The 27,496-nt window shown below is 43.5% G+C and overlaps 1 protein-coding gene across 1 annotated transcript in view; it reads right to left on the bottom strand.

The window, feature by feature from the left end:
- Nucleotides 1-27,496, bottom strand: part of gabra3 (gamma-aminobutyric acid type A receptor subunit alpha3) — a 153,429-nt gene that overhangs the window by 14,609 nt on the left and 111,324 nt on the right. Inside the window, exons 6-9 of the mRNA XM_023987897.2 lie at nucleotides 16,053-16,135; nucleotides 13,295-13,438; nucleotides 10,996-11,148; nucleotides 3,541-3,746 (exon numbers count right to left, since the gene is read on the bottom strand). Of these exons, the coding sequence (XP_023843665.1) occupies nucleotides 3,541-3,746; nucleotides 10,996-11,148; nucleotides 13,295-13,438; nucleotides 16,053-16,135 (586 nt within the window). The remainder of the gene's footprint in view (nucleotides 1-3,540; nucleotides 3,747-10,995; nucleotides 11,149-13,294; nucleotides 13,439-16,052; nucleotides 16,136-27,496) is intronic.

Genomic DNA, 27,496 nt, shown 5'->3' with positions numbered 1-27,496 from the left:
GATTTTATTCCGTATTTATGTGGAAAATGTAAACGCAGTTGTCAGCATTTTTTGCGGCACTAGTCTGGCTGTAACTCACATGTATGTCTAGTAACGTAAATTTTAAAAATCTAATCAGCGGTTGCATTAATAACCAATGCATCTTTCATTAGCTGTCCAACCTGTATTTTTTTTAGTCAATCTAATCGATAAATAATCGTAAACATAGGTGCCTTTCCAAGATGGCGCCGGCCCGAATGCATGCCATGTTTTGACAGATTACATTGCATAACCACGATTTGTGATGCTAAATATGCACTTTTCGAACAACTCTCATATGCATTGTGTAATATGATGTTACAGGACTGTCATCTGAAGAATTCTGAGAAGGTTAGTGAAAAATTTATATATTTTGGTGGCGATAACGTTATCGCCCTTTTGCCTTGATTTAATGCTGGTGTGATGTTAGCTCATGTGGTATGCTAATATAACGATATATTGTGTTTTCGCTGTAAACACTTAGAAAATCTGAAATATTGTCTGGATTCACAAGATTGTGTCTTTCGATTGCTGTAGGCTTGTGTATTTTTCAGAAATGTTTTAGGATGAGTATTTTGGTAATTGACGTCGGTCTCTGTAATTATTCCGGCTGCTTCCAACGCTATTTCAGATTGCAGCTGCAATGTAGAACTGTGATTTATACCTGAAATTGCACATTTTTTCTAAAAAAAATATCCTTACCATAAATATGTTATCAGACTGTCATCTTATGAAGTTGTTTCTTGGTTAGTGGCTATATATATCTTTATTTAGTCGAATTAGTGATAGCTACTGATGCAGGAAAAAAATGGTGGAGAAAAAGTGGTGTCTTTCTGCTAACGTGGTTAGCTAATAGATTTACATATTGTGTCTTCCCTGTAAAACATTTTAAAAATCAGAAATGATGGCTGGATTCACAAGATCTGTATCTTTCATCTGGTGTCTTGGACTTGTGATTTAATGATATTTAGARGCTTGTATTTACTTGTGACTCTATGCTAGGCTATGCTAGTCAGCTTTTTTACTGTGGGGGGTGCTTCCGGATCCGGGATGAGTACCAAGTAAAAGTTAAAGAAGGATTTTTAAGCCTTGAGACAATTGAGACATGGATTGTGTATGTGTGCCATTCAGAGGGTGAATGGTCAAGACACAAGATTAAAGTGCCTTTGAACGGGGTATGGTAGTACTGTAGGTGCCAGGCGCACCGGTTTGAGTCAAGAACTGCAATGCTGATGCGGTTTTCACACTCAATAGCTTCCCGTGTGTCTCAAGAATGGTCCACCACCAAAAGGACATCCAGCCAACTTGAACACAACTGTGGTAAGCATTGGAGTCAACATGGGCCAGCATCTATGTGGAACGCTTTCGACACCTTGTAGAGTCCACGCCCTGAAGAATGCAACTCAATTTAAGGAAGGTGTTCTTATTGTTTGGTATACTCAGTGTATGTTTCTAATTCGATAATTTCTTATTAGTCAATAATGACAGAAAGCTGACCGACCAACACGTCTGTGCCTGACTCCCTAAGTAACGCCCTGGGCCTCTAGAGGAGAGGAGAGGAGAGAGAAACCTCATTAGGTTGTATAAGAGTTGCTGCTACTGCTGCTGCCCAGGATAACAGGGCTGGCATGCCTAACAGGACACGTCTGACAAAAAAGTGCAACAGTGAGAGTCAGAAGAGCTCCACAGCCACCGAGGTAAATTACCTAACATCGACCCTCCTCTGGCTGTCCACTCCCAGCATCAACTGAGACAGCCTCTCAATGAGGTCTGACCCTCTCAGGAGAGGAGGCTGCAGCCACAGCATCTGATGACTAGGAATGCCATCCCCAACAGGACACTCAGCCAAGCGTCCTTCCACCATCTCTGAGGAACGACCTTTTGATTGCACTCTGACTTCATACCCATGTCGTCCTCTGTGAAGCTAAGCCTTTAAACGAAGATAAAGCGTGCAGCGTTTTATCCCTCTGTTCTCCTGAAGCTGAGGGARGGTGATGGACATGCTATCGCTCTCCGAGTGACCCCTACCCTCATGTATCCATAACCACAAACCGCCTGCTCAACACAACTCACAGAACACAGGACAGACATCCTGCTGCTGCTGCCAACAAGACAAAACATCAAAGACAAACACGTCTCCACTTATTGCATTTTAATTTGCAGAATCATCTGTCCTCGAGTGACTACAGGAAGGTTTCATGTCAGCAATATGCCATGGTGCCAATCATCCAGACGGCAAACAAGTCAACTTGCAAATAACTTAAGGAATAATGGGAGTGTTTGACTGATGTTTGCGAGTCCTTCATACTCCTGAGATATTTCTACATGTTGACTTGGGCTGACAGAAGCACACTTAAAAGACTAAAGAGAAGACTTCTAAATCGAGTCTCAGATATTCCACTTTCAAAACTTCCCAGGAGTTCTCCACTTACTTTTAATATCATCACATCTGCTCGCATGATACACCCCCCTGATTGCATCCAAACTTCCCCAAACCTTTCTAGCATTAAAAGGCCTACAAGCATTTTTACAGCCCCTGAATGTCAAAATCACAATGTTTAATGAGCTCTTCATATAACCCCATGCCTTAATTATCACTGTCTCTCACTGTCTCCCTCTGTCTTGCACTGTCTCTCTGTGTGGGATGTACACTGGGTTTATGTGCTGTGTGTGTCTCTGTGTGTGAGATACACTGTTTTAATTTGTATGTGTGTGATATACACAGTTTTTTCTGTGCTCAGGATACCTGCTCTGGGAGTTGTCCTTCCCCACCCCCTGCTGCTCACTCTGTTGTGTTCAGGCCCAGAGATCCTCTGTTGGGCTGTTAATGAATAAATAAAGCGTCTCTTTACAGATTACCCAGGGCTGCCTTCTTCAGGAGGCCGGGATGGGACTTTCTATCAGTGTTTCCCAGGTACCATCATTCCTCATTCCCACTACAATACAATATGAGAGCTCTGCACGGCTTCCCTCGCCGCATCTCTGAGCCATTAGCTCTGAAGACGCTCATTTTTCAGGAGGTTATCAGGGGAGGATAGATAGAGAGCAAATAATCTAGAATAAGCAAAAAGCCACTTGACTCTAGAGAGAGGGAGAYGGAGAGAGAGAGAGCTGAGGATTTCATTTCAGACACACCATCTAGCAGATGAATGAAGATGGAGACAGCTGTGATTKGCTACTGTACTTCTCCACAACACCAGCAAAGCACACAAAGAGGGAACAAGGCTTTTAGGGGATCTGTGAGGGTCCACATTATACTGTTTAAACATTTGAGGTACTGAAACTACCTCCATATATTGTAGGTGTACCGTTTCTATGTGTTTGAAGTATTGAAACTACCTCCATATATTGTAGGTGTACTGTTTCTATGTGTTTGAAGTATTGAAACTACCTCCATATATTGTAGGTGTACTGTTTCTATGTGTTTGAAGTATTAAAACTACCTCCATATATATATTGTAGGTGTACTGTTTCTATGTGTTTCAACGTAATGGAGCCAGGCCCGGTAGCTACAGTACTCACCCTCATCTCCTGGGCCTCTTTCTTGCCATCCCACGCCCAACTGCGCTTGGTAAAGTAGTTGACTGTGGCAAACTCTATCAGGGCAGAGAAGACAAAGGCATAGCATACCGCCATGAACCAGTCCATAGCTGTGGCATAGGCCACCTTAGGCAGGGAGTTCCTGGCACTGATACTCAGAGTTGTCATGGTTAGAACTGTGGTGACCCCTGGGGACAAGAAGAAGAGAGGCAAAGGGAATGATAGGGTGTATTAGAGAGTGTATGAACTGACAAACACACACACAAACACACACATATGTACATTACACACAGGCCCAACTGGGTTGAACTACAGTACACGTACAGGTCTAGGATCTTAACTTGAGCCAGTCTCCTACAGCAGGAAAACAATCCTGCAGCATCAGGAAATGTGAATTATGTGGATTATAATTCATCAACATTTTTGTAGCGGTTGATACATTTTTTGTAAGGGAAAATCATGTCTGCAATTATAAAGTGGAAATGACAAACTTTAGAAGCCTTTTAAACCTCAAATACACTGCACGTTTTACATTTCCTCAAATTGTAGGAAAGTTGTCCTGCAACAGGGTGATCAAATTAAGATACTACATTTGTAACTGTGTGTCATGTAAAGAACAAAGTGCCATCCTTGAACATTCAGTACATGCTGTCACAGTGTGCTGTGACATATGGCTAAGGTGAGGACATAAAAACCCAATTGTGATATAAACAAACGATTCAGTTAGCAGAATTAGTGATAAAGACACAGCTCCAATCTAACCTCTCCAATCCCTCTACTACACTGACTCCATGAGTTTCACAGAACCGCAGATTGGAGGCGCCCCATAGAAGAGCTCCACTGAGCTTGTCTGATGATACACTGTAATCCCTGTATTGATACAGTGCAGGCGGCTAGGCAGTCCCCTGCCATCTGTCTGGAGAAACATGGAACAACCACTTCATAGTGGGACGAGGAGCCATGGGTGGATGGGAGAGAGAAGGGGCTACTTTAGAACAGACACAGCAYCCTGACAGAGTGGTGCTGCACTTGATATGGAAACCCTGCTGGCTGATCACCTCATGGAAATGTGAGGGTCACTCGCTGTGACCTGCAGCTTGAATGGGATGCCAACTACTACACAATGTCCATGATTGTAGGTGGGGTAGAGGCCTACCTGGGGGCTCTAGGCATTGGATTGGAAATACCACCTCCATTGACCACATCCATTGTGATGGAGTCTGTATTGACTACCTCCATCATGTTTGACAGTGTGACACAGCCATCATATCCACATGAGGTTTCATTTAACTTTCCTGGCATTGTTTGACACTTAAGCGTTTTGAGGAAAATTCCAAAGCCAGCATGGATGTCATTACACAGGCAATCAAAATGTTGAAACAGAAACAGATTAGATTTGGCCATCTAGACCAGTAGCTAGAAGACATAGCAAATAGGCATTCCAAATGTGGATGTACAATACTCTTATTAGGTGTAAGGCCCAATGTTGATTTGAATCACGACACAGAAAGAGATTTGAGAGGATAAATCAATTGCTGTGTGAAATGTGCATGTTTTCTAAGTCATTGTGCCCATGCGCCGGGCATTGTGTTCTATGTCTCAGCGAATTTAAAGAATGAAATGATAGGAGAGCAGAGAATGGGTGTCCATCAAAGCAGATATAAGCAATCATTCCACTTCGCCTGTTCCCACCTGCCTCATCTGTTAAAATAAAATAAATATAGGCTTCAAAAATGGACTTGTGCAGCTGAAGAGGTCAACTCAATGTGAACCTGTGGGGCTTGTGGTCTTACTGTTGATTTATGCAGAATATACACTACATGACCAAAAGTATGTGGACACCTACTCGTCAAACATCTCATTCCAAAATCATGGAATTGGTCCCCCTTTGCTGCTATAAAAGCCTTCACTCTTCTGGGAAGGCTTTCCACTAGACATTGGAACATTGCTGCGGGGACTTTTATAGCCAAAAAGGCATTAGTGAGGTCGGGCACTGATGCTTGGCGATTAGGCCTGGCTCGCAGTCGGTGTTCCAGTTCATCCCAAAAGTGTTCGATGGGGCTGAAGTCAGGGCTCTGTGCAGGCCAGTCAAGTTCTCCCACACCGATCTCAACAAACCATTTCTGTATYGACCTCGCTTTGTGCACGGGGGCATTGTCATGCTGAAACAGGAAAGGGCCTTCCCCAAACTGTTGCCACAAAGTTGGAAGCACAGAATCGTCTAGAATGTCATTGTATGCTCTAGCGTTCCCTTCACTGGCACTAAGGGGCCTAGCCCGAACCACGAAAAACAGCCCCAGGCCACCAAACTTTACAGTTGGCACTATGCATTGGGGCAAGTAGCGTTCTCCTGGCATCCGCCAAACCCAGATTCGTCCGTCGGAACTGCTAGATGATGAAGCGTYATTCAWCACTCCAGAGAACGCATTTCCACTTCTCCAGAGTCCAATGACGGCGAGCTTTACACCACTCCAGCCAATGCTTGGCATTGCGCATGGTGATCGTAAGCTTGTGTGCGGCTGATCAGCCATGGTAACCCATTTCATTAAACTCCCGAAGAACAAAACTTGTGCTGATGATGCTTCCAGAGGCAGTTTGCACTACGAGCTTCAGCACTCGGCGGTCCCGTTCAGTGAGCTTGTGTGGCCTACCACTTCGCGGCTGTGCCATTGTTGCTCCTAGATGTTCCCATTTTACAATAACAGCACTTAGAGTTGACCAATGCAGCTCTAGCTGTGCGGAAATTTGACAAACTGACTTGCTGGAAAGGTGGCACCCTATGATGGTTCCACGTTGAACGCCACTGAGCTCTTCAGTAAGGCCATTCTACAGCCAATATTTGTCTATGGAGATTGCATGGATCTATTTTATACATCTGTCAGCAACGGGTGTGGCTGAAATAGCTGAATCCAATAATTTGAAGGGGTGTTCACATACCTTTGTAATATAGTGTATAACTATATATACATTATTATGTTTGTCAGGTTGCATATACTTTATTGTGCAATCTTCAAAGCTGTAGCATAATTTAATGTTAGTCTTTTATCAGTTCTGAAGTTGTTGAAAATATTGACAACTGGCAAATGTTAACAACAGAGGAGTTGCAATCTCCCCATATTAAAGAATATCAGGCAATTAAAAAATATCAATCGGCAAATTAACCAGAATGTCACTGGAGATTGTATTGTATTGTGTCCACAGTGTAATACGTCTGCTCAAACAATAAATCACAAATTACACTTGGGTGAATGAGAAAATGATACAGGGATTATCCACACAAAATATCAGGTCACGCCAGCCAGATACTCCAACCTGGCAACCCGCCAGGGAACAAATGATTAATGAAATATCAACTTTCATGCTCTTTATACGAGACAAGTGAGCAGTTTCTCCTAAAGTATTAAGACAGTTTTAAAGCCCTGTGGATGGCTCAGAGAGCAGGAGGTTGGCAGGGGCTGGTTGTGAATAGCAGTTGAAGTGACTGTCCAGTCAGGGGCTGGTTGTGAATAGCAGTTGAAGTGACTGTCCAGTCAGGGAGGGTAGTCTGAATCTGAAACAGCCTTCCAGCTCATGACCAACCAGGAGAGAGAGACTGTGATGGGGAGCACCTGTAGGCCTGCAGTTTAACTATGCTGCAGAACAAACATCTCTCCTACCAGGACACCTGTTTACCTGAACGCTTCATCAGTCCTCTTCCCTGAGGCCATTCTCATTTTCGTCAATTCCACACCCGTCTCTTAAACAATGTTGTGCCTTCGTGCACCTCCATTACAAGTGAGAGTTTGTTCATTCTGTGTACCCAACAAACACTTCTTCAGTGCATAAGCTTAACATCGCAGCAGAAGTCACATACTGCAGTGTTTGCTGAACGGTTCCCAATGGCCTTGGCCTTGTTTCAACTGAACCTCCATTAGAACACATGAAGAAATACATTCTGTCAACCCTTTCACGAACAACAGCTTCTTACTGTGACTTTTCTTGGCAATGAAAGGCCTTTGTTTTACAAGGGAGATAGTCATAGAGGTGGGATGAAGGCCCCTCCTTCATGACAGGAAGATGGGACAGAGATAATGGAGAAAATGTATGTGGCCAATCTTTCCCAGAGATTGGAAAGCAGCTGCGGTCATCCCCCTCTTCAAAGGGGGGGGACACTCTTGACCCAAATTGCTACAGACCTATATCTATCCTATCCTGCTTTTCTAAGGTCTTCGAAAGCCAAGTCAACAAACAGATTACCGACCATTTCGAATCCCACCATACCTTCTCCGCTATGCAATCTGGTTTCAGAGCTGGTCATGGGTGCACCTCAGCCACGCTCAAGGTCCTAAACGATATCCTAACCGCCATCGATAAGAAACAATACTGTGCAGCCGTCTTCATTGACCTGGCCAAGGCTTATGACTCTGTCAATCACCACATCCTCATCGGCAGACTCGATAGCCTTGGTTTCTCAAATGATTGCCTCGCCTGGTTCACCAACTACTTCTCTGATAGAGTTCAGTGTGTCAAATCGGAGGGCCTGTTGTCCGGGCCGCTGGCAGTCTCTATGGGGGTGCCACAGGGTTCAATTCTTGGACCGACTCTCTTCTCTGTATACATCAATGATGTCGCTCTTGCTGCTGGTGAGTCTCTGATCCAKCTCTACGCAGACGACACCATTCTGTATACTTCTGGCCCTTCTTTGGACACTGTGTTAACAACCCTCCAGACGAGCTTCAATGCCATACAACTCTCCTTCCGTGGCCTCCAATTGCTCTTAAATACAAGTAAAACTAAATGCATGCTCTTCAACCGATCGCTGCCTGCACCTGCCCGCCCGTCCAACATCACTACTCTGGACGGTTCTGACTTAGAATATGTGGACAACTACAAATACGTAGGTGTCTGGTTAGACTGTAAACTCTCCTCCAGACAAACTTCTTCAATCCAAAGTTAAATCTAGAATTGGCTTCCTATTTTGCAACAAAGCATCCTTCACTCATGCTGCCAAACATACCCTTGTAAAACTGACCATCCTACCGATCCTCGACTTCGGCAATGGCATTTACAAAATAGCCTCCAATACCCTACTCAATAAATTGGATGCAGTCTATCACAGTGCCATCCGTTTTGTCACCAAAGCCCCATATACTACCCACCACTGCGACCTGTACGCTCTCGTTGGCTGGCCCTCGCTTCATACTCGTCGCCAAACCCACTGGCTCCAGGTCATCTACAAGACCCTGCTAGGTAAAGTCCCCCCTTATCTCAGCTCGCAGGTCACCATAGCAGCACCCACCTGTAGCACGCGCTCCAGCAGGTATATCTCTCTGGTCACCCCCAAAACCAATTCTTCCTTTGGCCGCCTCTCCATCCAGTTGTCTGCTGCCAATGACTGGAACGAACTACAAAAATCTCTGAAACTGGAAACACTTATCTCCCTCACTAGCTTTAAGCACCAGCTGTCAGAGCAGCTCACAGATTACTGCGCCTGTACATAGCCCATCTATAATTTAGCCCAAACAACTACCTCTCCCCCTACTGTATTTATTTATTTATTTTGCTCCTTTGCACCCCATTATTTCRATCTCTACTTTGCACATTCTTCCACTGCAAATCTACCATTCCAGTGTTTTACTTGCTATATTGTATTTACTTCACCACCATGGCCTTTTTTTTGCCTTTACCTCCCTTATCTCACTTCATTTGCTCACATTGTATATAGACTTATTTTTCTACTGTATTATTGACTGTATGTTTGTTTTACTCCATGTGTAACTCTGTGTTGTTGTACAGTATGTGTCGACCTGCTTTGCTTTATCTTGGCCAGGTCGCAATTGTAAATGAGAACTTGTTCTCAACTTGCCTACCTGGTTAAATAAAGGTGAAATAAAAAAATAAAAAATTGTGCCAGAGAAAAATACCAGATCATTTCTGCATGGCTGTAAGAATGTGAATTCCTCGCACCTTATGTGCAGAGCAAATCCAAACAAATCAAGGCGGCTAGCAAGTGTATTTCTCCACTGTGCTCCGCAGCATGCCCTGCCCTGTTCTGAAACACTAATTAACTGCCCAACAGAGGTCTGCTCTCTCTGCTGGGGGAGGCACTTTGGGTTGCCATGACACTCTCCTCATGGCAGGCTGAGAGGCGAAGCCGTGGGTGTCCATGACCGAGGAGAGAGGAGGGGGAATAGTGTGGGGTAAACTGGTTAAAATAAACATATGCTGGTTGACTTCTTTACATGAGAGGCACTAGGTAGTCAGATTAATATTTTTCAATTACTCCGATTTCCCCAACTAGTCATGTTTCCAGAACTGTTAGTGGTCAAACGTCCAAGCTGTATGATTTGAACACAGATACATTTCTAGGTGTGTTAGTGACTCACATGCACTAGCTAGTCTGAACTGTAACAACACTATCAGACTAAATGTCTATACCAGATCTTCTGAGTAATTTGAAAGCAAAGTGTTTTACTGCCAGCCTACAATAATGCTATATGTGTCAGGAGACCATACAATACTTCCTTTTCTTGAAGTTTCTTGGCCTTCAGCTGTCGTTTTAATTAAAGTTTTAGTCCTAGATTAGGAAATGCTTTCTCCAACTTGAAGTTTGACTGTTTTCATTATTTACCTTGACATTGCTTTTGGAGGACTGAGCACAACTTGTCTGTTACTATCATTTCCCCTAAGCCTGAATGGGCTGCCGTTGCTTTCTAGTCTACCAACWCAAATTGTCAGAGCTCATCTTTCATTCTGACCCATCACAGAGGAAGCAGGATCTCACCCTTTCTAAGTCTCCATAGCGATGCTGGCAGGATCAGCTGTGCTTTGCATCTGATACGTCTGCCCCACAAAAAGTGTTGACAAAGCCAGACACCTTGCCAAAGTTAGCAAGAGCTCAATAAYCAATAATCTCTTAAAACTTGTCCGGTTTAAACTTTCTGCAAAGCACGTTCAATACCCCGCCGAGAGATGCCACTGCAGCACTCTTATCACTCTGTCCCCGGAGGTAAACGGCCTCACTTTCTCCTACTTAATTCCTTTCCAAGTTTGCTTGCGTTAATCTGTAATTAATTAGGTGGTTTTATGGTGGCCAAGTTAATTACAGGTCAATCCTGTGATCCAAGCACAGTTTTAAACCCAAATTCATCACTGTCCAGGGCCCAGCAAAGCCAACATGGGCACCAAGCTGCTTTTTACACTTCACCGTGTGAACCACAACTTCGGAAAGATGAACTATGTCTACCCTCCCCTGGCACGCCAATTTACTGAATGCATCTGATGATGTGAACAAAAGCTGCTCCACAAATGCGTAAGCTGCCACTGCTGCACACTTGTTTTGATGTAGCTTCATAATTTAAACAACAGCTCCATTGTTGCCACACTCCAAATTGTCGGAATGGTTAAATTACTCATTAAGTGCATTTTGGGGTTAAGGAGATAGGGGAAGACACTCACCGAATACAGTGCGGGCAGGAACCGACTCTCTGTTTAGCCAGAAGGAGACCTGAGACAGGATGACAGTCATGATGCACGGAAGGTAGGTTTGAATCACAAAATAGCCAATTTTCCTTTTCAAATGGAAATACGTTGTCATCACTACATATTCTCCTGAGGAGGGGGGGAGAGACAGAGAACGAGAGAGAGATGCAGAGGACATGAATTATTAATGCAGCTCATGTTCAGTCCAGACAAACACAAGGACTCTGCTGAAATATTCAGAACTATATTTATGAAAGTTAATACAACATGCATGCATGCTAGCACAGCACTGGAATTGTGTTAATACAGCCACATGCATGCTAGCACAGCACTGGAATTGTGTTAATACAGCCACATGCATGCTAGCACAGCACTGGAATTGTGTTAATACAGCCACATGCATGCTAGCACAGCACTGGGATCCTGTGGGAAGCAGAGTATATGTTTGTGAGAGTGGAGGTTAACTGATCGCTTGTTTATCACAGTGTCTGGTTGTTAAAGGCAGAGATTGGTTTTCCCTCCACTGTTGGTCTGGATTAGATCTATTGACCGGAAGGGTTAGGGTTAGGGTTAGGGTTAGGGGGAGAGGAGAGCTGGCTGCAGTGGCATCGGTAATACGCTGACAAACAAGTGCTGGTATGTGTGAGAGGCTGAGAGCAGCACACCTCACTGTGTGGGTTCAGGAAAATAAATATGTGATACAGTATGATCAACTGTGTTTTAAAAACATATCCTGCACCACATGATCCACAGCCCCCAATGTGCTGAGAATCTATTTCCTGGATGACAGACACACTCTTATGTGCTGAGTAAAGGTGACACATACCACTATGTTTGTTGACATGGGAAGACAGGAAAATTAAACAGTGCTAAGACGACAGATATTCCCTATCCTCAAGCCTGTATGTCCAGTACGTACAGCAGATACTGAGAACACTCTGTGGTACAAGATTCATTGAGATATATCTCATGTTGAGTTGTTGAGGCCAGTGATGTCAGTCAGTGATGCGAGTCAGTGATGTGAGTCAGTGATGTGAGTCAGTGATGTGAGTCAGTATGAGGAGTCCATGTGGTGTTACAGTGAATATACACAAAGGACGGTTCTACCACACCTCAGGTGTCCCTTACTCTATAGGACAACCCTCCTCAGTACCCATCTGCCTCACCATGCCTGCCTCTATCACTGCAACCATGCAACCAAACTGAGACAATGAGAGAAGTGAGACAAAGTGCCCTAGTGCATCACAGTGACTAAATAGAGGTTAGACACCATCTTTATCTCACAGAGACCTGTTTCCTTGAGAGCAAGACACTTGAATAGCTTCCCTAATTTGAATAGCTGTCTCTGCCTGGTAAAAACAGGTTGACACTCTCCCAAGAGGAAAGTGAGAGAACAAAAACTCACTATTGTGGGTGTTGTAGATAAAGGGATTTTGCAGCAGCTATAGCAATCAGAATTTAAGATCAAATGAATGGCTGATCAACAGTGCTGGCTGACAGAGTGTCCTATAATTCAGTGCCAATTCAAATGGCTTTCAGACCAGAGCTCAATCAGAGGAAAAGTAGCATTCTCCCTTCTGCTCCAAGGCTCCTTATCTTTCTACTACTGCTGAATAGTTATCTTACTACTGAACAAGTTGAATAGTTTTACTCTTGGCTACCATTTAAAAAAATACTTGCTGAAACTGGGCAGATCAATGTGTGTTTCAATCTGAAATCAGAGTGCTTGTGTGTTCTTCCAAATAACATGTAAATGGGAGCCGCCACAAAGATTCATCTTCTTCTTCATCTACCCTGCATTTACACATTTTCCATTTTGTTCACAGATGTAGTGTTGGATAACAGGAGAGTTTGTCAGTATTTCTCCACCAGCCTATAAGAAATCAGTGTTTACGTCCTTTCCCCAAACTCAGCAAGTCTTCCTTTCAGTGGTGAGACCGCACTGACCCCAATAATACTAGCAGAGACAAATCGATGAGGCAGCCGCTTGAAGAACCGCTCAGTTAAATAACTTTACAAAAAGACACAAATAGAATCTGTAAGTATATGCCAACGGTGTACAAAGGAAAAAGGAGAGAAATGAATTAATCCAAATTGTCTTGCAAGCCAGGAGCTGAAAAGAGAGGTTTTCGTGAGAAATTTAAAGCAGATGTTCCATTAGTGAACACCTTTGTTCTGATGTTATCTCAGTGTTAATGACTTGATCATATGGTATAATAGAACCTGTGCTGGAACTGCATGTTCATTTGAGTGGCAGACATGTTGTATGGGCTACCTGTGCTGGAAATCATAGATTCTTTCCCAATAACGTGGCCCAGTAGGTCATACTGGTTTAGCCTTGACCCATCATCTGCTACGACTACAGAGTCCTCATCTCCTTTGGTCCAGAGATAGACAACCTCATTGTTTGTATACGCATCTGAGAGAGAGAGAGAGAGAGAGAGAGAGAGAGAGAGAGAGGGAGAGAGAGAGAGACCGGTAGAGGAAGTGACAAATAATGAGAGTAGTACATGTCAGTTTCCATGTAGAGTGAATAATGCAGCAGTGCTACAATTGGCTGATTCTGATGATGGCAAATCAATGGTAATAAGAAAGGGGGTGGCATCGATCTGAATAAATGCATATCAATGAAGTCTATTTGAATTAGAGTTTAATAAAAGCAGGCGGCCATGTGTTTTGATTCGTTTATACATTTGGCACCTTGAACTGAAGGTACATCAGCACAAGGAATGATGTCAAAAATGGGGCTTAAAATCCACAAGGTCAAACTTAGGGAAAGGAGCTTAAAAAGCATTTAAAGACACAGTCACACACACACACACACACACACACACACACACACACACACACACACACACACACACACACACACACACACACACACACGCACACACGCACCCGCATACACGCACACACGCACACACACAGGCACAAACATTGCAGTAGAAGAGCAGATGGAGGATGGTGAAAACACCCAGCTGAGCACCAATAACATCATCATTCACACATCAGCCTGAGGTTTGCTAATTAAATGTTGATAGCCACAGAGAAATTATTGTTTTATACTCATGGGAGATCATTAATAAAAATAGTTAATGCATCTACTTGAATGCCTCTTCATCTACAACAATTGTAATTGGTAATGAAGGGTATTATTCTGTCATCGTGTGTGTTCTATGTCTCCATCTACTCAGTGTGGTCAGACTCTCAGCTCCGCTCAGCAGAGAAGGTCAACTATGTCAAACACTTTCATTGCACAGTAAAGATTCGGCCCACTATCCAAGGCTTTGAAATCATTCACTATACTTATGCTCAGAAAGTAGGAGAGTGAGGATGTCAATTCTCTCTGGATGTCCATTGTCTCTGAATCTGCGCATAACGTACATGCCGAATTTCATGTCTGCATAAAGTCGAGGATACAAGTCTCCATAACCAGTTGTAAGGATAATGCAGCACACATAAATATTGCTGCTCACTAAAATCCAGAACAAAAAAACATGATTGGGGCGGGCATATTACTGATCCCATGATAAAAAAACTATAGAATATTTGAATGAGCAAAACTGCATCTAAATGTTGTACTTTAGGTACATCTGCCTTGTTCTGTTACAGCAACCTGTCTGGCTCGGAGATCCCCTTTATGAACAACATAGCATCATAAATCTACAGCCAAATTATTTTATATCTCGAGGGACAAAACAAACCCTGGCTCTCTTTAGCTTATATTCAGAATGTGAAACCCTGAGAGGTTCAGAGCTCGCAGGGAGGGAGAATAAAAGGCATCTACATTATGTTTGTGATTGCTGTGCCATTTCCAATGAAAATAAATGTCATGTAAAATAGCGGTGATTGGGGCGAGCGGCGCACAGTGCTGCAGCAGATTGCCTGTAGCACGTCAGGCCTCAACAAAAGCCGCTAATTACTTGCCAACCGTGTGCCGTTGCATTAAGGAGACGATTGTTCCTGGGCTTTGCAGTGGATTTCTGTTGATATAAATACAGATCAGAAGAGGAGCCGTGCCGAAGGGGGCATTGTGACAGTCTGCCAATAAGAGCCCTGCTCGCTGAAGGAAGCAACGGCCCTGAAAGGGCTCCTTTTGTTTTATTGGCCGCCTGATGTTTTATTCACAACAACCCTGGCCAGCTCTGAGACACTCTGACCTTTAATATGTCATTGACAGAGTTCTTATTTCTAGGAACAATAACTTATAAAATAACCTCTCCCTGTTCTATACGCTGTGAAACGTACGACTTAGAGCAGGGTTGTCAAAAATACGGCCCGTGGGTAATGGATCTACATTCATACAGTTTGTTGACTGTGTCCAGCTCGATAATAATTTGTAAAATGAAAGCTAGACAGTCAGGGAGCACCGAAAATTTTAAAAACGATGGATAGAAGACTATTTTTTGCAAATTTGTACGACAAAGGCATATAATAAAAATTCAGTGCAGCCCTCCGGACCTCATTAAAGACCAAACGCGTCCTCCAGGGCTAAATGAGTTTGACATAGTTTTCCCCGCAAAATAGCCCGCCTACAAGGAAACTTGACAAATCTCGACGACGTTGAGTGCACGAGGGGATCTGTGCGCTGTGTGGTGCCTTCCACAAAAAGTTCTGCATCTTCAAAAGAACCCGTAAGCGGCAGGGATGGAGATAGAACTAATGGACAAGATGTCTATTACACTCCACATGCAATTCACACGGTCCAAGGCTGCGGCCAGATTAAATGGATTTAAACCTTTGATTGATATGGTAGAGAACAACAGACCATTGTTTAACATGTATATGTCTGTATATAGCCTCGGTATTGTTATTTTATTTGGTTACTTTTTATTAAATGTTTTACTTTTTACAGTTTTGTGAACTGTGTTTTTGGTTAAGGGCTTGTAAGTAAGCATTTCATGGTAAGGTCTACACCTGTTGAATTCGGCACATGTGACAAATCAAATTTGATTTGATTTTGCTCTATGACCTCTATTTCTGTGATGTCAGCTATATGGACCAGAATCAGATGTATATCTAGAGAGACTTACAGCTCCCAAACTTCAGAGGGCAGGCATGTGTATCCATGGGGAAATCCTCCAAGTGCATGGGACACTCAGCGTGGATGGTTAGCCTGGTCAGAGAGGGAGAAAAACAACAAGGACATGTCAGTGGACAGGCTGGAATATATAAACTATTCTTAAACCCCCCATGACACCTGTCACATGGTAGCAACACATACTGTATGTTAACGCTTTATATGTTGAGACATCCTTTTCATTTGCCAGATCCTGTTCAGTATCTTTCTAAAGGGCAAAGCAGTGGCTCGACACTGGACGCCTACTTCAATAACTTTTACTGCACACCATTCTGCACCATTAGACTTTCATCCTGTCATCCAGAGCAGCAATATAAACATGAATGACAGGCCCTTAGTCATTTTCCTCTGTATCTGAATACAGTAAGTATACCCCACGTCTCCTTTGGGCCACCCAAGGTTGTCCTGCCCCTGATGGCAGGGTAATATTGTGGTGCGCCAGAGATAATCTACAGTTCTGAGACTGACCTGACATTTGGGTTTTGTTGAAAAGAGAATGGAGGGGAGGGAAGGGGGATGAGGGGCGATGTGAGAGGGGAACAGTCAGCATTTGCAGTCACGTACTGTAGTGAGTCTGGACATCAATGTGTCTGCTGAGGGCTGCGGTGTCTGGGTTGCCAGTGATTTGTCTGTTTTCCCATTAGCGGAGCTCGAAGCTCCAACTCCCTCCATCCACCAGTAGGGCCCATCACCCAGCTAGTCAGCCAGACAGACTGCTCTGGAGACCTGTGGACCAGCCAGCCAGACTGCTCTGGAGACCTCTGGGCCAGCCAGCCAGACTGCTCTGGAGACCTGTGGACAAGCCAGACAGACTGCTCTGGAGACCTCTGGACCAGCCAGCCAGACTYCTCTGGAGACCTCTGTAGCAGCCAACAAGCCAGCCAGCCAGACTGCTCTGGAGACCTTATCCAGTTGATTAGATATTAACCCGCTGACCCTCGACACACCTACTCCACTCCTTAGGGAGGGAGCTCTGCAAATCAGGCAGGAGTGATGGGATGAGACTGGCATCTGCCTGGGAGATCACATCTCACAACACACATCACATTACATGATGACGGCACCAGTACTATACCACTCTCCCTACTAACTCACTTTTACCATGGTAGACAATGTCAGTGGACAGGCTGCCATACTTCAGAATGGCAATGGCACTTTCTGTGTCTATAGTTTATTTGACGGGGGCCTGCTTTAAACAGAAAATGCTTCTTCCTGAGCAATGACATAGGTATAGGCATTATGTACAGAAAATGTATATGAATTGAGAGATTCTTGTTTTGTACTGTAATTTGCTTTTGGAATATAATATACAGCAATGCATTCTGGGGAATAGTAACCCTGAGAAAAACAAAATTTTTCAGGCTCCAATGCATTCCCCACCATTGTTATTAAAACCCATCGATTTCTATTTTGTGTCCTCGTCACTTTCATTAAAATGCAGCAGGTCAATCATTAAATTAACCCTGTGACCAAATAAACTCCATCCTGGTAAATACTTCCCTACACTTGAGTCTAGTAGAACACTGCTGTGATTTTGAGCAATGTCCCCTGCTCCTGCCATCAAGACGTCATAAAGTCTACACAGTACCACCACTCTTAAGTGTTTAATGAGATAAAGCATCTTACCCCCTGGGTAACCTTCAACCATAATGGTTATGATGTTCTTGGCCTGCAAATTAACTATACTTGGAGGAAGAAGAACACTTTGCTGCTGACAATGAATGACCTTCCTGAGTGTGCGCGTGCGTGTGTGCCTGTCGGCCGGGAAGCCACAGCAAAAATGGCCTCATGGGGCCAACCCCTCCTTCTCCCGTTGCCGCCTCCCGAATAACAGCTGGATCGATCACAGTGTGTGTGTGTTCCACTCCACTCCACTCCACCCACCCCCACCCTCCCTTATTTGAAGTTCTACTCCATACCTCACCAGCTCCTGAAAACTTCTCCCATTACTTATCAATCTGGCCAGTGGAGAAGATGAGTCTGTGTTGATGGAACTCTATTGCATTACTAGCTAAAGGTCTGTTTGGGTGATTCACAGCTTCTGGAGGACTTTCAGAGTCTGCCTGCCAATCTATCACTTCTGCTCTCTTTGTTGTAATAAGCTTTCAACTTGACATATACACTTCACAGAGAACAAATGGTCACGTCACAAGCTGACACTGGACCTTTGTCTGGTGCTGAGACACACACCCAGGGCCGGCTCCAGGCATAAGCGACGAACAAAAAAAGATACTCAGTTGGGTTTCAAATTACTGTTGGAGTTAGAATAGTAGAATACACAAGATGTAAGTTAGAAATGTGGTTGTGCATCAGCAGTTTTTCTCGTTTTGTCATTCACTGACAGTCACTCATTTACCCGTGCCTGCTAACAATTTTTAGATTGGTAAGTTTAGTCTAGCCAGTTATCTAAACCTCCAGGGTGCCTCAATTGACTTTGTTAGTCATTATCATTCAGTTATCATTAACATGGCATAAGTCATGGCAAAATGTGTAGAATTGCATGAAATTAGCTTTAAAACTGAAAAAATGTCTCTCTGCCCGATGGCAAAATACCGTAAGTAGAATTCCATGACATTTGTTATAAAATTGCAGGAAATTTACTTTAAAACAAATGTTTCTATCCACCATCAATTGGGGGGGCACACATTTAATTTTTTTGCTTAGGGCCACCAAAAGGCTAGAGCCAGCCACATATACCCCCTCCTCCTCCTCCTCTTCCTCCTCCTCCTCCTCCTCGGTGTGATGAGTGAAAAATCTACTCACAGGTCCAGGGCGGATCGTTCATCATCATACTTATCATCATAGCTGGGGACTCTGGATCATGATCAATGAGTCTCACTCTCCCTCTCCAAGACAGAAATTCCTGGTGAGACCATACGCTACTGTAATGATGACACCGTACTCCACCTACTCCACCTCCTCCGAAGGAAAACACCCCTGGGAGAGGAGGAGGGGGTGGGAGCTGTACATTTACAACAGAGCTGTACATTTTATGGAAGGCTAGTGAATGACCGCTGCATCTGCCAAGCAGACATTCAATCAGTCAAATGCAGCAGAATGGAGAATTTACCTTTCCACAAGGTCAACATAACATTTCCTAGATAGGGTTGCAAAGTTAAAGTATATTACTGGAAACTTTCTAATGGGTACTTATGGCTACTTCAGATTATCACAGGTGTCTGTAAATTATCTCTAGCCCTCCGTGGCCTTATCACATGTAAAATACATAAACTAATCAAATAAGAGGATTTAAAAATGTGAATAACATCAACAAATTATGACAAAACTGCAAAACATTATCCTAAATATAAACAATCAACTTTGTGAGTACCATTGGTGTTTAATATGAGGATTTCAGCATGTTTCACACACTTGTATTTATTTTACTACTGTATGTCAATATGTCTTTGTTGTAAATGTTTTGTCACCAACTGGTGGCAGTTTTGAAAAAGTCAATAGTTGGAAGAGTTGCAGAGTTAATGGAAAATAATACTATTATTGATTAGATGCTTTTTAATTAGGCACTTTTCTATTGAACCATATGGTCTATTCACTAGAAACTCATTGACAATATGGACAGATGTAAAAAAATGGATACTATATATGAATTTTAAAAAATTAAGATGTTGAAGTATAAGTTACCAAAGTTACCATATCCTGCGCCATAGATTAGCTGTTAATTACCCAAATTACTGAATATTCCGGTAACTTTGGTAAATTAGCGGTAGCTTTGCAACCCTTATCCCAGATATCCTGCACCCCAGAGTATACATCACAAGAGTGTCCTTTCTGCTTTTGTCTGACTATGCGAGTGGTGAGCTCATAGGTCATAAGATCAGGAAAGCCATTATATTTGTACAGCTCTGCCCTTGGCTTTTAAGCCCTAATGAAGGCTTACAATATTACTATCCATATTACTATCCATCCAAGGTTTTTTCCCACAGTGCTATTCCTTAGGTTCTGATGCCTGGCTCTCACAGTTATAACAACGCACGGCAATTAGCTCGAGAGAAGATCTCCGTAATTACCGTTATCAACAATGACTTGCGGAAACGCTGTGAAACGCACAGTACTACTCTCGCACCACACAATTAATTTACTGCTACATTAGGCTAAATCCTATTGTGGAATATGCATATTGAAATGAGAGGTAGCTGTAAGAATGGTAGTAACTAACTACAGTGGTAATTATGGTGGTAACACACAATCCTTGACTGCAAACACACAAACCAGTCTCAGCGAGGGTAGGGTAAGTAGGCCTTCTCAGAGTGGTTCTATGCATTGTGTTAATATATGTCAGGGGCTGGTTGCTTAGAAACCTTGGATAGGGCTGTATGTTTTGTCCACTTGAGGAACATGACTGTTCTTTACTATGGGGCTTCATTCAAAACAAAAATGCTCTGCTCTCTGTGTCATGACATCCCCTCTGTTTTTTTAGTTAACCTTTATTTAACTAGGCAAGTCATTTAAGAACAAATTCATATTTACGATGACGGCCTACCCCGACCAAACCGTAACGACGCTGGGCCAATTGTGCGCCGCCCTATGGGTCTCCCAATCACGGCCGGTTGTGATACAGCCTGGAATCAAACCAGGGTCTGTAGTGACAACTCTAGCACTGAGATGCAGTCTGTAAAGGAGACCAGAGGAGGAATGGGTTAATAAAACTTTATTGCAAGTATCATTGGCTAATAAAACTTTATTAACCCATTGAAACCTAAATGATCAGGAGATGTCATTGCAGTTCATGTTCTTGCACATGTTGTACACTGAAGAACATGTTTTTTTAAATGTACAGTTATACAAGGCAACCAGTGGTCTAAAAGAGGAAACCATTTTCCTCTGGCCAGTGGTATAACATACTCATGCTGACATGACTAGCAGGGATAGGTTGCCCTGAATGAATGAGTCTATTCTCTAACTTTTGTCAGCTCTGGTGAACTGCAGGTATAGGACATGAGTTCACATCTGCCTCCTTCACAACAGACAACTTCTGAACAGGAGCAAATGGCCAGAATGAAAGGTCACCCAAAATGGCTCCCCGAATGAGTGTTTCAAAAAGAGATTCAAACCAGAGATTCAAACCAGAGGTGAGAGTCACATTATTCTGGTGATTGAACTGCAGTAGACCATGTGTATGTGACCAATAACATTTGATTTGAGTAGAGTCTGGATGGCATGAAGACTAAGCTTCGCAAGTATCATTGGCTCAGCAGGTACGTTTCCTCGCACCCTGTGAGMTAACAAGATGACATTAAGAGCAGAGAAAACATCCCGCCTGCCTCTTCCAGGATATACTGTAACTCCCCAGTTAAAAAACTCCCAAGTTTATACTTGTAAACCTCCTCCAACTATTCTTTTGTTCTTCTAAAATCAGCCGAGCTCGAGCACACACACACCACCCTAATTATGAGGTGGCTGAGCAGCTAACAGGGCGTGAAATGCCCAGTTACAATATGTGTCAGTCACAGCTGTGGCCAAATGAGTGGCGACGTGGGAACCAACCCTCCCCATCCCATGTCCTCCATGCCCAGCACTCCTCTCCCTGCATGGTCTCAGGAGCCCCTACCAACATCCTGCTAAACGCCCGTAGGTGCGTCAATCAGAACGCAGGCTGAAACACAGTAGAGACAGATCCCTGACTGAGTTTGACTTTATTTCCATCTGTGTCAAGGTTACACATTCACACAGCAAATCTGTAATGCACCTGACAGCCAAGCTAAAGTCTCCTGTCACTGTTGCTGTCTATTTAACATGCTCTAGCTGGCTCTTTGGCTGCCATTGTCTCGTCACATGTCTCAATAAACGTGCCCTTGTGCAGGTTTACAAACAGTTAGTGTTTCAGTGTACAAACATCATTAAAATGGACCCCTTGGCTCCAATTAGACAACACCCCTAGGAGGAGGATGGCAGCAGTGTTTAGTATTATTTTCACCACTGAAAATGCCACTGAGAATCTGTTTTATGGACCCAGAGATGCTTGACATCAGTTAGACTACGAGAAAGTAATTAAACCTGAATCTGTGTGAAAACAAACTACCCGTATTTACCCAGCACAAAGACTCCTAATCCAATAACATGCAGCAAACACAGAGAGAAGGTCAGACAGAAAATAAAGTTATTTATCTACGAACAATTATTTGGACGGCCCTAAACCCAATGCTGAATTCAATATTGTACTTTCTTTCTCCTCGGCATATGTCTGCTTATTATTGGAAGTGTTAAAAGGAGAATTCTATTAGCCTAGCGGACTATTATTAAGACTTCAGCCAAAAGGCACTTTAAATGTCTATTAAACACTTGACTCCCCTGGGACAAGAGTACATCCAGATATCATTACTAGGAGGTCAGCTGACTTAGTGCTATCTGTCACTGTATGATTGTGTTGTCAGTCCTTCACAAGGATGCACACCAACCCACACATCACTATCAATGATGATGTTCCAGAGGAGAAAACATGTCACAATTATCAGCAGTGTTTGTATTTCAATTCCAAAATTGTTTGTTTAGCTAGAGGCAATTTTGTTTTCTTATATATTTTTTATCTCTCATCTCATATGATATACTCATCAGTATAGGAGCAGAAAGTATTGAAGATTTCATTAGTTTAAGCATGAATCCAGGGTCAGACGCAAGTACTACCGTCGTTCCTAATGATGTTGTAAAATGGCAACCAGGTTTTATATTCCACATACAGCAGAATGTATTGTTTAAAATACTTACAGTAAATTCCAAATCTTTATTTTATTCGGCAAGTCAGTTAAGAACAAATTCTTATTTTCAATGATGGCCTAGGAACAGTAGGTTAACTGCCTTGTTCAGGGGCAGAATGACAGATTTTTACCTAGTCAGCTTGGGGGTTTGATCTTGCAACCTTTTGGTTACTAGTCCAACACTCTAACCACTAGGCTACCAGCTATGCTGGGAGCTATGCTGTGAGCTATGCTGTAGGCCCCATGCTGTAGGCCCCATGTTGTAGGACCCATGCTGTAGGCCCCATGCTGTAGGCCCCATGTTGTAGGACCCATGCTGTAGGCCCCATGCTGTAGGCCCCACGCCATGCTGTAGGCCCCATTCTCTGATTAATCACCACTTTATTCCCTACCTTTGTGAACATGCACATTTCTGTACATTATTTAAACCACACTCTGAATCTTTGTACTTTAACTTTTAATGACTCACCCTTACTGAACCCTTCTACGCAGTAGAGAAGGAGAAGAGGTTTGCAGAAAGAGGGCTGGAGTGATAAAAGGCACCTCAGCCTGTTCCAAACCCCCTCCCCTCACTATAGATCTCAGTGCCTGGCTGCCACTTCATACTGCTGACCCTGGTGAGGTGTCATTTGCAGGTGGCTAAATCAACAGGGACAACTGCAGAGAGTGGAGCTGGCACGCACTGAGAGAGGCAACAAAGAGCATCCGCTCTCCAATTCCATCTGGAATCCCAAGGCAGCACTGTAGAGGTAACCTTAAGACCTCCATGTGCAACAATTACTCACAGGCAGACATTAATAGCCATCCCCCTCCGTGTATTACGTCAGCGAGCTAAATGACTAGAAATCCATGCCTGCCCTTAAACTATCTAACACCTCATCTGCCCCCATGGTTGTTTTAACACCCCCATCCCATCTCCTCCCACCTCTGCCTGGTCGGTGACTCTCATCCCCCTCACAAGGTGGAGACATCACTATTGGCTCTGTGACAGAGCTTTGCCAATAGGCACCCAAAGAGAGTGCCTGTTATAGCGCTGAACGTGCAATTAAATCCTAACCCCTGCCGCCCCCATATCGAGTGCTGGGGCGAGGCCAGGGGAGGGCTGAAGGGCTGTGGAGAGGACAGAGACAGGGACAGCCAGGGACAGGGAGTAAAAGTCATGCTGAATGGGGCTCCACCACAGGGCTAATCCCAGGCTAACAAACTGCTGCGGCTGGCTGCCCGAGATGYATGGGAATGTCACCAGGAGGTCAAGGGGAACTTAAAAGAACCTGGAGAGGGAGGGAGGGGGAAAATACCTTTTATACCTTGCCAAGTAACATAGAGAAGGGCTGTACGAATCTCATGTAATGTTTCCATTAACGGCTGATAGTGCTCTATAATGTACTGTATAATATCTTCATCATAAATTTTTTCCCCCGGTAAAATATTGAGCTACAATTAAAAGCAAAAATAAAATAAAATTGCATTATACTCTCAGAAAGTTCTATCCTTTAATGTTTTAAATCAGAATATATTGACTATGGCCATGTAATACTTGAAGGAAAAAAGATGACTGAGTGAGTGACTGTACTTTTTCATTTAGAATGAAATCCACTGAACTCAAGCTGCACACGTCTAGAAACTCCTAAGAAAAAGAGCCTAAATGAAGTGTCAGTCCCCCAGAGGGAGCATCATCCATCCAGTCAACATGGAACAGATGTGTGTGATACCTGGCTGCAGCATGTGCGCTGTAAGTTTGGAGCGCTATTCACAATACCGCCTGTGTTTCCCATGCTGTCAGCCCAGCCTATCCCCCATAATGGATGGAGCTCCCTCAAGCACATCCATTACATGTGCACATCTGCAGAAACGTGACAACGTCGACAGGCTGCTGCTGCATCGTTATCGTCTTGTCTATAACTTTTTGTAGGTTTGAACAACAAAAGAAAGTATGCAAGGTAGTGATAAATTACAAGAATGAACTGACACGTATTTCATCCCTATCAAAACCATCATCATCATCAACATCATCATCATTAAAATGGACATTATCCTTGGCAAAAATGACAAGGGCACTGGACTGATGATCAAAATAGATGGATGTACCTTAATTGTAGTTATGGACACAGACATTGCGTCACTACATGATTACAAATTGGAACAATGAGGTGTCTGGGGCAATCAGAGAGGGTGAGGGAGAGATGCAGAGACACAGAGAGTACTGGAGGAAGAAGAGGGTAATGGAGAAATGCAGAATGACAGAGAGTACTGGAGGAAGAAGAGGGTAATGGACAGATGCAGAAACACAGAGAGTACTAGTGGAAGAAGTGGGTAATGGAGAGATGCAGAAACACAGAGAGTACTGAATGAAGAAGAGGGTAATGGAGAGATGCAGAAACACAGAGAGTACTGGATGAAGAAGAGGGTAATGGAGAGATGCAGAGAGACACAGAGTATTGAAGGAAGAAGAGGATAATGGAGCGATGCAGAGAGACACAGAGTACTGAAGGAAGAAGGAGGTAAATGGAGGGATGCAGAGAGACACAGAGTATTGAAGGAAGAAGAGGATAATGGAGAGATGCAGAGAGACACAGAGTACTGAAGGAAGAAGAGGGTAATGGGGAGATGCAGAGAGACACAGAGTATTGAAGGAAGAAGGGATAATGGAGAGATGCAGAGAGACACAGAGTATTGAAGGAAGAAGAGGATAATGGAGAGATGCAGAGAGACACAGAGTACTGAAGGAAGAAGAGGATAATGAATGGGCGAGAGACACAGAGTACTGGAGGAAAGAGGGGATAATGGATGGGCGAGAGACACAGAGTACTGGAGGAAGAAGGGGATAATGGATGGGCGAGAGATGGCCTAAATGGAGACACAGTTTCAACAGAACTGGAGAATGGATGCAGGCTGCTCTCCTCTCAGCTGCTGGATAGTGGGAGGGCCAGAGCTCCCATATTTACTGTAGTTTTACAGAGCAATCTGCAGTGCACCATCCCATCCCCAAAAGACAGCATATAGACAGACTGTGTATAAAGGCAGTGCTGACTGCCTCCAGCCAATAACTTTCCTTGTTGAGCAAATCAGGGCTGAATCAGGTCAGTGACGGCCTGGCTGTGTGGGAGGAATGAGGGCTGCAGCCAGCCTCATAATAAGCACTGTGACTTTGGCCGGCCTTTGATTAGACCGCACCACGAAGTCCGTTTCACCAAACAAAACCACAATCCGTGTCTCTCTTGTTCTTCTTGTGTCTTGGAATGTTGATCCCCCCCTCCCTCCTCTCTCGGCATGATGCCTGCTTCTGCCTGTAGTGCAGAAATGCTTACTGCTGCAGAATCCGCCTGTTTAGTTCTAGAAGAAATCCTGTTGTGACTTATTGATTGAATCWGCAACATATTACTTGGACCTTTCCATCTGCTGGGCTCTGGTGCTGTTTGTGACAGGACAATAAATGTGTTTCATGAAATGCTACTATGGAAATACAAAATACTGTACAAGTAGAAACCATAGTAGGATTCAGAAATGTTTGGGACATTCACTACACCGATTACAATATGACAATCTTCAAGCTGTAGTAATATTGGCAACTATTTGCAATGGTTCAACAATGTGTCATATGTGCATCATAAAAAAGTCAAAGGACACTAACATGGCGTTGTGTGTCAAAGTTGGCTGAACTCTCTCTATATATGGCTCTGACCTGACCTATCCTGAGTGCCAGGACTTGGCACAAACAGAAACAGACTGGCACTCAGGCTACGCTTGACCTGCTATACTAGTTTAATGAATGACAAATTGCCACACTATGTCATCATGACGGAAGATCTGTGAGTATATAAACCAGCCACTCTAAAGGACTGAAGTTTGGCAACGACCCCAGAAGGAAAGGAATAACTGTTTACATGACTGTATTTCTCATTTCACCAGGGTCTTATGGAAAGAGAGGAAGGCATCTCTTAGTTTTCTGTCATAGCTTAGAGGCTGCCTTTGAGACAGCTGACCTCGCAGCGCTGGGTGCTATGGAAGTGTAATCTATCTTTTGTATCAGTCACATTTACCGCAGGCAGTTTGTGCACACAGTACTCTTTAATTCATGAAAACATAATGCACTCTCCATAAAATACTGTTGGAGACAACTGCAGCCTGTCTTTAAGACACAACTGGTAGAACTGTGAAGGGCAAGGCACTTTGTGAAGAGACAGTGATAAAACAGCAATAAACATCCAGTACTGGATCTATTATTTAACCCCACTCCCTCACTCTGCTCTCAAAATGCCACCACCAAACAGCTACAATACACTGCAATYGAGGGACAAAAGGTGACATACAGATATGTTAGATCTTAAACTTGATCACTATTTTGTCACTAAGAATTTTCCTGCTGCATCAGTAAATTCAAATGAGCCCTGTGAGTCTCTGAAAAAGAGCAGTTCTCGTTCTCTCCATGCGGAGACAGTCGAGTCATTGGGATCAGGGCTTGCTATCAAAATAATTGACTCTCTTGCTCGCTCAAATGCTAGGCCTAGGTCCTATTACTGAAACATTCAAATGTACAAAAATGTATCTGAAATGAAGCCATACACGTCAACAACCGTCATTTTATATAACTTAACAACACAAGATATTGGTCTCCAATAGGCTTATGACATACAAGTGTCAAGTGCATCCTAATGTCAAAATGGAGTTCAATTGTGGCCTGGGG

Source organism: Salvelinus sp. IW2-2015, linkage group LG5 (genome assembly GCF_002910315.2).
Source record: "Salvelinus sp. IW2-2015 linkage group LG5, ASM291031v2, whole genome shotgun sequence".
Lineage (NCBI taxonomy): Eukaryota > Metazoa > Chordata > Actinopteri > Salmoniformes > Salmonidae > Salvelinus > Salvelinus sp. IW2-2015.
Note: the sequence above shows the minus strand (reverse complement) of the source record. Positions and strands in the feature narration are given on the sequence as shown.